This window comes from Meles meles, chromosome 1, assembly GCF_922984935.1.
Source record: "Meles meles chromosome 1, mMelMel3.1 paternal haplotype, whole genome shotgun sequence".
NCBI lineage: Eukaryota > Metazoa > Chordata > Mammalia > Carnivora > Mustelidae > Meles > Meles meles.
Window position 1 is genome coordinate 137,542,755 of NC_060066.1, and position 11,472 is coordinate 137,554,226.

The 11,472-nt window shown below is 40.2% G+C and overlaps 1 protein-coding gene, 2 non-coding genes and 1 pseudogene across 4 annotated transcripts; 1 reads left to right on the plus strand and 3 right to left on the minus strand.

Moving 5' to 3' along the window:
- Nucleotides 1-88: 88 nt before the first annotated feature.
- On the minus strand, nucleotides 89-9,624 carry RPL5 (ribosomal protein L5). 2 transcript variants are annotated; one of them, XM_046011195.1, is made up of 8 exons: nucleotides 9,503-9,624; nucleotides 8,426-8,495; nucleotides 8,229-8,344; nucleotides 6,642-6,776; nucleotides 4,765-4,967; nucleotides 3,497-3,674; nucleotides 691-776; nucleotides 89-258 (listed from the first exon to the last, which is right to left on the minus strand). In XM_046011195.1, the coding sequence occupies exons 1-8, from the start codon at nucleotides 9,503-9,505 to the stop codon at nucleotides 159-161; spliced, it is 891 nt and encodes a 296-aa protein (XP_045867151.1). In that variant the 5' UTR covers nucleotides 9,506-9,624; the 3' UTR covers nucleotides 89-158. The 2 variants fall into 2 exon arrangements, with proteins under 2 accessions (XP_045867151.1, XP_045867144.1); XM_046011188.1 differs by having other exon boundaries at nucleotides 691-779; nucleotides 9,503-9,623.
- On the minus strand, nucleotides 467-603 carry LOC123928642. Its single transcript, XR_006815784.1, has one exon. It is a non-coding gene; the product is annotated as a small nucleolar RNA SNORA66 (small nucleolar RNA).
- Nucleotides 3,748-3,843, minus strand: LOC123928565. The gene has a single exon (XR_006815777.1). It is a non-coding gene; the product is annotated as a small nucleolar RNA SNORD21 (small nucleolar RNA).
- Nucleotides 7,356-7,477, plus strand: LOC123927760 (annotated as a pseudogene).
- Nucleotides 9,625-11,472: the final 1,848 nt, after the last annotated feature.

An 11,472-nucleotide genomic window follows, 5' to 3' on the forward strand; every position in this document is an offset into this window, starting at 1 on the left:
CTCAAAGGAAAAAAACCCTGCCAACTCCTCTCCTTTTGTATTTCAGGTTATTTCCTACAGTTTCATTAATAAGAGTTTAACACAGATAGCTGCTTGATGAATAAGTTTATTATTGTCTTTATCTGAAAAATCTTCATAGAAAATTGTGGTTTGGTTTATTAGCTCTCAGCAGCCCGCTCCTGAGCTCGAAGGAAGCTTGCCTTCTTCTGAGCTACCCGATCTTTCTTTTGGGCAAGAGACATTTTGGGACGATTCCACCTACAAAACAAAGTAAAATAAAGAGATAAATGTAATTTTTAAATACCACAGCTATAGAGGATAGAAAATAGTTTACTCTGATTGAAAAAGACTGTGATCAGGTCAAACAATCCGAGTTCTAATACACATACTTATTTATATCTTAATCTAACTTTTAAAATGGAGTAACTGGTAAAAAATAATGTTTAAATGCAGTAATTGGTAGTTATACTGTACTGGGATAGAATAGGTCAGCTCAGTAAGTACCTTCTGAGGCTAATAAATTTCTATCACCACAATTGCTTTAGCAAACCTGGTTCCCCTCACTTCTGCAACATCATGCAGAGCTAGTGATCGAGTTTGCACAACTTCAATGAGAGTGTGAATAAGAAGAAACAACATAAGGAACTCCTTTTAACCTTTCTCTTGAAAAGACAACAGTAAGATGCATACCTCTTCTTTTTAACTTCTTTCTTAGGCTTCTTCTCATAGACTGGGTTCTCTCGTATAGCAGCATGAGCTTTCTTATACATCTCCTCCATCTGAAAGAAAGCAAAGCAAACAGTACTTGGTTTCATTTCACATGCCCTAACAGTCATATAATGTGCACTGCATTCTACTAGTTCTATTTTTATCCCTAAACCAGACTGTCAAAAGGAACTAGGTCAACCCTGGTATCTCTTTAAATTCTACATGTAACCCAGTTTCTTAAGAAATTACCATTGGCAATGTGAACTGACACTATTCACAAAACTCACACTCAAAAATTTGCATGTATTTCCGAGGAATTCAGCTATACTTCGAGTCACGCAAGTTGAGAGCAAATGGGTTTCTGTAAAAACATTTATGTTCATTTAAAGTATTATCTGACCAAAATTCTTTTATTCAAGTGAGGACTTGTGCCAAAACAAAGTACTTAAGATGATAAGAGGGAGAGTATATGGAGAGGAGTACAAGCAATTGCTATAAATTCATTTTTGTTCTCCCATTATTTCCTAGATTTGTATTTTCCATCAGTATCTGACAGGTCCTTCCAATGCTACTCCCAGAACTGCATACCAGGGACCTCTTTTATCTACTACTACTAGGTGTCTGTGGAAACAGAAGGTTTGAATTGCCCCAGAAAACCCCCAAACACCATCAATTAGATCTTAAAAAGAGAATTTTGTTCTAAAACTCATCAAAAACCAATGCTGAAATTCTCTGAATTATTTCAAGTACCACCTCTCAATAATGATTATTGATTCTATGGAAGATGAAGTCATGAAGCAGCTATAAAATACCTGAATGTTCACTATCCCAATCTAGTAGCAATTACATGCCCCTAAAGAATAGTCAAAGTAATCCAACTCTTCACTATAGAGAAAATGTGATTACTACATGCATCTGTGTAAAACTTAGCACATGAAAATAATGCAAACACTGCATGAGACCTCAACTACCTAAATCCCTCCTGAAAATTAATTTCTCTACCTCTGCACTCTATTATGGCTTTCCACTGTATTTAACAAATCCATCTGATGATGTCAAATGTAGTCATTTAATAAATCTAAACAAGTCGGCCCATTCCTTCCTAAGAGACAAACAGGATTCACAACCATGTATGTAGATAATAGCACTGAATTTTAAGTAAAGACCACTTTCCTCTTGGAGACATGTCAGATGTCAGCAGAGGATTATAGCAGGCATGCGTAAGAGGCCTCCAAAGATCAAACTTATGAGTTAGCCAGGAAAAGTACATCAGCCTAAGAGTGGTCCAGCTGAAATATATCAAATATATAGGAAAGCATTAGGAAATGGCTATCTGAAAGCAGCTTGAGATTATTAAGTTTTTGAACAAGTTTAACATTACCAGAGCAAGAGATATCTTAGAAGAAAAATTATGCAGGCCAAGTAGAATTATAATCACAAGTAAAAGGCCTATTTACCAGAGTGAACAAGGGCAATTAAATAATATACAAGTATGGGTTTCTGAAAATGTGCACTTGCATTTACTAATAAAAACTAATGGCATACTACCCTTTTCCTAGCTCAAAAAAACTCAAGTTATGTGTTTATTAGCCCCAGACTGTGTACTAAGCATACAAAAAGCAGAAAGCGATCTTTTTCCCAATTACAACTCTTTTTAATAAAAACAATTTTCACAGGGTGCCTAGATGGCTCAGTTAAGCATCCGACTCTGATTCTGGCTCAGTCATGATCCCAGGGTCCTGGGATTGAGGCACCCCCATGCTGGATGCCTTCTGCCCCTCCCCCACTATGCACTCACTCACTCAAAAAAATTTTTTTTCATAACCAAAGCAGTGTAAAACGAGAAGTTGTGCACTAACATAACAGTCATTTGATAGGTAACCATTAATTTATTTACAACTCCATAGTTGTGTACAAGTTTTATAAATCAGTGCTATTTTTATATTCTATGCCTATCTTCCACGACTACAGTACGTTAATAGTCAGTCTTAAAGATACAACTTTAGGCTGATAAAATTTCCAACATTAAACTCACATTTGTAACATCAAGAACTGGTGATCTAATCTGTACAACTCCCCACATCCATGCTGAGACATTCAGAAATTCCGTAACACAGAACTTATTTGCTAAAAAGAACCTTTCTTCCACATGGTTTCAAAATGAGTCTAGTTAACTAGAATCTTGTATCAGGACAGATGATTCTAACTATGACCACAGGAATTAAGTCTACAGATTTAGAACAGTCAAATATGTAAAAGCCACCAGAGGCTTCATATTTAGATCCTTGAGGCCTGCCTTCAGTACCTAAAAAATTCCTAAAAGCATGTTGGTAAGTCTAGTTCTTTCTAATTACCTACCCTATTTGACTTTTAACTTACCCTCACTCAATATCCCAACGTCATGTCACTCCATTTTAAGATAAGAACTGCTTATTTAAGTCTATCTATACCTATTAACATACTCATGTTAAACTTTTAACTACTAACCCGAAATAAAACTACTAACATACCCACCAAATTCAAGTAGTAAACCTATAAATTGGGGCAGCCTGGGTGGCTCAGTGGGTTAGGCCTCTGCCTTCCGCTCAGGTCATGGTGCTCAGGTCATGGTCTCGGAGTCTTGGGATAGAGCCTGCACTAAGCGCTCTGCTCAGCAGGGAGCCTGCTCCTCCCACCCCACCGTTTGCTCCTTTGCCTACTTGTAATCTCTCTGTCAAATAAATAGTCTTAAAAAAAAAATAGCTATAAATTATAATTAATACAGGCATTTTCAGTTAAAATTTTTTACCATGTCTGGAGTTACGTTGTTCTTTATGTATTGAGAGAATTGTTTCTTGTATGCATCTTCATCTTCTTCCATTAGGTAACGCATATAATCTGCAACATTCTGACCCATGATGTGCTTTCGATGTACTTCTGCATTGAATTCCTTGCTTTCTGAATCATAACCAGGGAATCGTTTGGTACTAAAATAAAATTTTTCATATTTTAGTATTATAAAGATTAAAATCAGTTCACTAACCGGAATTCATTTCAGTAGCTGCCATCAGTCCCGTCTTGAAACAATTAATTGCATCATATGCAACCAAAGGACCAACTACTGACTGCTCAGTTAGTGGGATATCATCATTCAGCAGCTTATCTCTGAATTCCAGGATAGAAGAGAAAATCACGCTACAAGTACATTTAAAGCCATGAAATGTACCAAGCTTCCACCACTAAAATGAGTTCTCCTTATTAACACAAGAAAGGGTTTCAAAACTGCTCCCTCCAAATCCTAGAATTTCTCAGTGCTGCCTCAGGGCACATGAGAATAAGCGATTTTTTGAAAACCACATCTGACAGGTGTCTTGCAAGAGACCTGCAGGTCCTCAAAAAAATATGCCCCACCATTACAGAAGTTCCAGTTAGGTTACATTTTAAAGGCTAACATCCCCAACCCCAAAACCTAGTATTTTTGTTAAGGATTCACCAACCTCTAAAATATCCCTAAGAAGCTGATTAATCATTTTTAAAGATGTATCTACTCAACAAGAGCAAAACCATTAATTCAAAACCTAGGAATTAACAAATTCAAACCTACTTAAATTTTTGAGAATGGTCTACAATTTTGTTTCCAGCTGAGAGCTGTCATAAGCCTTTTCTCAAACTTTTTTCTAGAGCTGAGAGTTCCCATAAATGAGTAAACCAATTTTCATTCAGAATGAAAAGAAAATACACTGGGAGGGGAGTGGACCTGAGGTGCCCATTTCTAACCAAAACTAAGCTACAATACAAAAGCTAGTTGTTTCAATCCCGGCTTTTCCACTACTGGCTCCAAAAACTTTGAACAAATCCTTTACCTCTGAACCTCAATCTCATTTATAAAACACATTACAATTCCATCCTGCCCCACCAGGTTCCTTTTGTAGAGTACTAAGCATATAGCAGGTATACAAGGTACACAAGGATAGCAACATACTAATTTAATTGATTCATCTAGTAATCTCCAAAGTCTAACCAATTAGAATGGAAATACTGGGAGTCCAAGCAATGAAGCCTTGAATACTCTATTACCTGTGAGGGATAGACAAGCCTCCATCCACTGCTCCCTTGAGGGCCCCAAAAACTTTATTTCCAGTAGTAGTTCTGGCAAGCCCTGCATCCAAATAGCAGGTGAAGGCACCAGGTTGACCATCAATGCTTTCCACATTGTATTCATCTCCGGTCACTTCCAGTTGGCCTTCATAGATCTTGTCCATGCCAAACCTATTAAGGAGCTATTAACAAAAAAGCTAGTCTAAATATATTCAAATAATTCTAACATTATCAAGTCACAACTTTAGGGGCGCCTGGGTGGCTCAGTCATTGAGCATCTGCCTTCGGCTAGGGTCATGATCCCAGGGTCCTGGGATCGAGCCCTGCATCAGGATGCCTGCTTAGCGGGGCGCCTGCTTCCCCCTCTCCCACTCCCCCTGCTTGTGTTCCCTCTCTCTGCCAAATAAATAAATAAAATCTTAAAAAAAAAAGTCACAACTTTAATGACCTGACACCTAGAAAAATTTTCCTTCAAAATTCACTTAATCCTCTGTACTAACTTAAGTACTAAGATGCTACAAAAACAATCTTCAAATATTCAATTTCACCACCCCTTTGTCTTATAGCTTCTGAATCCTTCCTACATGTCCATACTTGATTTATGCAATAATCAATTAAGATGTAACCATACTGGGTGCCTGAGAGGCTCAGTTGGTTGGGCGACTGCCTTTGGCTCAGGTCATGATCCCGGACTTCCAGGATCTAGTCCCACATCAGGCTCCTGGCTCTTTGGGGAGTCTGCTTCTCCCTCTGACCTTCTCCTCTCTCATGCTCTTTCTCATTCTCTCTCAAATAAATAAAATCTTTTAAAAAAAAAAATGTAACATATCTATTCAAGAATTTATTTTCCATATTTCCTCAGTCCTACTTGGCTATAGTAACTCAAGAACCAAGTATTAAATGTTACCACATGTAATTTGATTAATTTGATTAAAATCTTAGAAGCATCTGGGCATAAGAGAACATCTTTTATGCCTCTACTCTCCAACTACATTAATGTTAGTAAGGGTGAATCTTCTGCCAGTACACTTAGCTACTGTTTCACCAGTGTGACTTGTATACAATATTCCTCTCATGTATGACATTGTTCCCCACTCTTACCCAAACCTGTCTACAATCAATGAAGATATAGTCCCTAACAACGATGCATGCTTAACAATTCCAATGCAAAACAAGATCAGTAACTTGAGAAAGCAAAAATAAGACAAAATCACATTTCCATCTTCCTGCATATTATAGGAAATGCTGCCACCCAGAGGCAAAGATAATTAAAACAAAACCAAATCCACTACCCATGGCTAACCCCCCAACCCAAATTTAAGACACTGTTTCTCAAACTTTAACATATATATAAATAACCTAGACATCCTATTAAAATACAGATTCCAAGGGTGTAAAGTCTGCATTTTAAATGTACGCTGATTGATAGAAGATCAATACTTCTAAGTAGCAAAGGTCAGCAAAGTCAAGGTATCCACTAACTCCAGAAATGGCTATTCAAACTAAGGTAAAAATTCAGTTCCTCAGTAGCATTAGCTACATTTCATATGTTCAACACCTACATGTGGCTGCTGGCTATCATTCTTGGTTTAGATTCCACTGATCTAGACCTACTCAATGCAAAAAAACCCGGAAAAATTACCTTCCCAGAGTATTGGAAAATGCACTGCTATCTCAAATTCAGTATTTATAAAGCTGTCCTCCCTGATGACCCCATAAGCAACAGCTCAACAGCAGACACTCCTTAGAAGCCACAGCTGAGGGTATCTTCCTCATGTATCAACATCTACCTTACAGACAACTCCAAACAATGAGCTAGGTCCAAAATATACTACTTGAAGATATCTTCTACATACCCTGCGGGCCAGCAGCAGGCCGGTACAATATGCTGCAGCATAATTTGTCAGGCCAACTTTCACACCATACTTTGGGAGTTCATGAGCATAAGCTGCACAAACTATCATATCTCCTTCTATGCGGGCATAAGCAATCTGTAAGAGAAACAAGAGGTTAGTCACCTGTGCTTTCAAACTGTTTGCTTACTTATTCTAGGTGCCTTCTTTTTCAAAGGATTTAAAAAAAAAAAAAAAGCAGGATACAAATCTGCAACACTTAGAATCTGTCTTTATTAAACCCACTCAATGAGTTTATGGCTTGGTCAACTACTTCTGTAAATGTATGTGATAATATCACAAATAGAGCAAATAATTACCATATAGACAATAAACACTGAAATGCCTCTGAGTAAGTTAGGGACTGTTGTTCCTAATAATACTGAAAACAGGGCGCCTGGGTGGCTCAGTGGATTGAGCCGCTGCCTTCGGCTCAGGTCATGATCTCAGGGTCCTGGGATCGAGCCCCGCATCGGGCTCTCTGCTCCGCGGGGAGCCTGCTTCCTCCTCTCTCTCTGCCTGCCTCCCTGCCTACTTGTGATCTCTCTCTGTGTCAAATAAATAAATAAAATCTTTTAAAAAAAAAATAATAATAATAATAATACTGAAAACAGACTCTTAGCTGCATCAGCCAGTGAATTAAAGAGGCATAGTGAAAAGTCAAAAAGAAATCTCATTAGCTTTGCGCAGTGGCAGTATCGTAGCCAATGAGGTTTATCCGAGGCGCGATTATTGCTAATTGAAAAAGAAATCTCATTATTTCAAACAACTTCTGAACTACACATATCGAAGTCCAATGTTTCTGACACTGTTTACTTATCTGAACTCAGGTATGAAGGAACACATTGTCTTCACAACCAAAAAATTAGTTTGCCCAGAAAAGAGGTGTGCTGCCCCCTGCAAAGACTCAAAAAATCTTAACTGTGAAAATTTACTCTAGTTGTAATAGTCCAGAAAACTCATTTCTAGGAGCAAACTGCCACTTTGGGGAGGTCTTTTATGTGGGAAAAACCTTCATACCTATTTATCAAAACCTATTTCAAACAGAAGCAGGAATAAAAACAATCTTAAGAGCCTAATTAAAACTTCACAACTACCTACCTCTTCAATAAGAAGTGGTTATGTGGCACATAAGGCTATGTACAGCAGGCCAGGATTTAGTCCATGACGATTTCTGTTATTGTACTGGAACTGCAATGGGCAAGAACCTTCTACTTGGCCTCAAATTTATCCTCTTACCCCTATAAAATAGCATAGTAGCCTAGATTTCTCTAATCCTCTTTCTGCCCATTAGAAAACAAGATTAAACTACTTTGGTCAGGATTGCCACACATGGCTGATTTTCAGTAGAGTATTTTCAAGTACCACCCTCCCCACTCAAGTTCCAACTTTAGACCTACTAAAAGGAAAAGTACTACTCAATGTTTTTAGAATGCCAGGCACTAGAGGGATCTTTTAATCCATACATGTTTTGCTTAAGCACAACTTCTCCAGCAGCGAGTTAAAGAGGTGAGGTTACTACTCATTGTTTGAATTTAGAATACAACTTACCTGACAGATGATATCTCTGTTGGTTACACGAACTATCATCCTGTATTTAGGTGTGTTGTACTTATTTTTATCTTGAATTACCAAGCGTTTCCTGGCATAATAATCAGTTTTACCCTCTGAAAGAAAAAAGTAACTTAAGAAAAGTCTATTCCACTGCAGATTCTTCTAAAATTGTGAACATGAGTAAGTGACCATACCTCGACGTCTTCTAAATTTCACTTGGTATCTCTTGAAGTAAGCCTTATTCTTGACAACCTTAACAAACCCCTTTAAGAAAAAAAGAATGTTATTAAAACTTTGATAAATTGTTTATATTTTTGACATCTGAGTTAACTGCATAACAAAATAACACTTTAACTTCAAAAGTGAACCCATTCAACTGTCACTTTGTGGAGTCCAGTTTCTCAAAACACAGGGGATCAAGAATCACCTTTTCTGCTTCCCATCAGTCACTTTTCCAAAGCGCTGGTCTAGACAGCAATCAATCTCGCCTAACGTCAGTCTGTTCTGACCACTCTATGTCCCAGTTTGGAAACCTAACCTCCAATTTCCCCCGTACTGTTCAGGCACGTTTTTCCAAAGCCTAAACCACTTGCCACGGAACTCATCTGGTCAAGAGCATATTTGGCAATTACTTCCGATTAAATCAGCCTTGTTTTCCACCTATCAAAGCAACACATCCCATCCCAAAAATCATTAAAAACTGGTGCTGCAACAGTCTAGAGAAAGAGATAGAAAACACATACCAAACTAAATGAGTTCCCTTCCGGGGCCCAGAGAAGCCACAGCCTCCAGGCTGACTGCTAGGTTTAAAAGTCACTTTTTGAAAGATCCACCAACCCCACACTCTCCCGAAAAAAACATGGAACAAGTCAGTGGTGGATGCGTCCGGAGAGCCGCAGCCCATCTCCACTCAGGAATCTTCTCCCCCCACCCCACCCCCAGTGTGGAACCAAGTGCATGCAATCCTCCGCACTGCCGGTGCCAGGTCGGACGAGCCGGAATTATCCCCTAAACTTGTCAACTAAATTCATTCCCCATTCTCAATCCGCCGCCCTAGCTCCTGATCTTCTCCGTCAACCCCTCCCCCAAAGTTTGCGCGGCCGGCGGCAGCCATTAAGGCCACGCTGGGAGCGGCAGCGCTACCACAGCAGAACCCTCAATCCAACGCCATCCATCCCCTGCACCGTGCGAGACGGACCCTACGCTGGCGTTTGGGGAAGGACAGGGAACCCCCGTGCAGACGTAGCCCAGACTCCCAAGTATCGACTCACCATCCTGCGGATCAGAGACCGGCGTCCGCGGCTCGCCACAGACCAGCAGGCCCAGCAACACTCGGCGGGGGGAAAAGGCCTCGGCTCGTGCGCAGGCGCAGTATGTAGCACTGACGATCACGCGAGCGACGTGTGGAAGAGAGAGCGCGCCAGCTCAAGGCGTGCGTTGCACCGTCCCCTGCTGGCGGGAGGACCGATGCCGGACTTCGCCAGGCGGTAACAGAACTTCAGTGCCACTGAGTCCCCAAACTCCGGGCTGGTAATCGCCACAGGGATGGGCGGTAAACAGTAGCCGGGAGGATTATAAGAGGTTTTCAGTTTCCTATGCTAATAAGTTGCTTCATAACAAACATATATGATTTTTGTAAATAGGAAAAAATACTTAAAACTAAATAGAATATATTTGCTGTGAAGCCCTTTGGCCCCCTCCAGGATACCACCTCCTGGACTACTCGTCCTGCTCCAGAGCATACAGAATCCCTTCTGGAAGCCTTATCCCAGTCCTTCAAACCAGAGTGAAGGGCCCCTTCTGCCTTCCCACAGTACCTTCCAACTTCCTTCAGTCCACTGTTGCCTGTGAACTCTCTAAGGGTGGGCCCTCCTGCCCCAGTTCACTTTGAATCTCCAGCAGCACACGTGCTGACGTTCAGTAAGTGCTCGGTGTTTGTTAAATGATAAAAGAACTACTCACCGCTCTGTTTTCTTCTTCCCTTTGCTTCCATCGTGTTTCCTGATCTTTGACAGCTTCTTTCGTTTTCCCTCCCTCCATCACTCTGAGCCAGTCAGAGCTTAACTTTTCTCTAAGTCCTTTTCCCCCCAATTCTTTTAAAACTCATTCTAACAAAGGAATGAGCTGACTCATTCTCCACACACGAACCAATCAACAACCAACCAATCAAACAAAAAAAAAAGCAGCTCAGGAGAAAGTATGCCCTTACCAAACAGCATTTCAAAGGTGGTCTTTGGACTATTGCATGGGAATCACGTGGGTATTAGCTAAAATGCAGAAATCTGAATATCCCCCACCTCTACTGAATGAAACTTGTTGGTTTGAAGTCCAGGAATCTGCGTTTTAAATTTGGCCTCAATCTTAATCAGTTCAGGAGGTCTCAGGAAAGCAGAAGACAGAGTGACTGGGTGGCTCAGTCATTAAGCATTTGCCTTTGGCCCAGGTCATGATCCCAGGGTCCTGAGATTGAGCCTCACATGGAGCCCAGAGGGAAGTGGGCTCTTTCCCTCTGCTTCTGTTCTGGCTCTTGCTGTCAAAATCTAAAAAAAAAAGAAAGCAGAAAACAAATCCTGTTTTGCCCAGTAATGGAATATACTGACTCTACCAGGAAAAGAAGACCAATTACCCACACAGCCGTTTAAAATATTACCATCCTCAGAATGAACGTTAACTCTGTACTCCCATCCTTCAAAGATTTAAACTTATTCTTGGGAGATGAGTATGCATATGTTTAACCTAGCAGGAAAAAGTCATTGCACCAACTGCTCAATGTTAGAGCAGAAAGAAGAGTCTGTCATACAGGATGACAAGGTTAAGTGGGCTCCAAAAAACTGCCACTAGAATAAATTAGAATTATGATGCCAATTTCCTCTAGCTTCAATTCATATATAACAGGAAAAATATACATGGAGTCCACTCTGGCCATTATCAACAGAGCTCTCAAGGAGAAATGTTAAAACACTCCTCGTAAGCAAGTATGGTTCAATCTTTGTTGAGTAACCATCAAAAGTATAAGGAAAGAAGAGGTCACCTGGGTGGCTTAGTTGATGAAGTGTCTGCCTTCGGCTCAGGTCATGGTCCCGGGGTCATGGGATCAAGTTCTGTTTTGGGCTCCTTGCTCAGTATGGAGCCTGCTTCTCCCTCTGCCTGAAGCTCCCCCTGCTTGTGCTCATGCTTATCTCTCTTTCTGACAAATGAAATCTTTAAAAGGGAAAAAAGAAAAGCATAAGGAAATATCTGT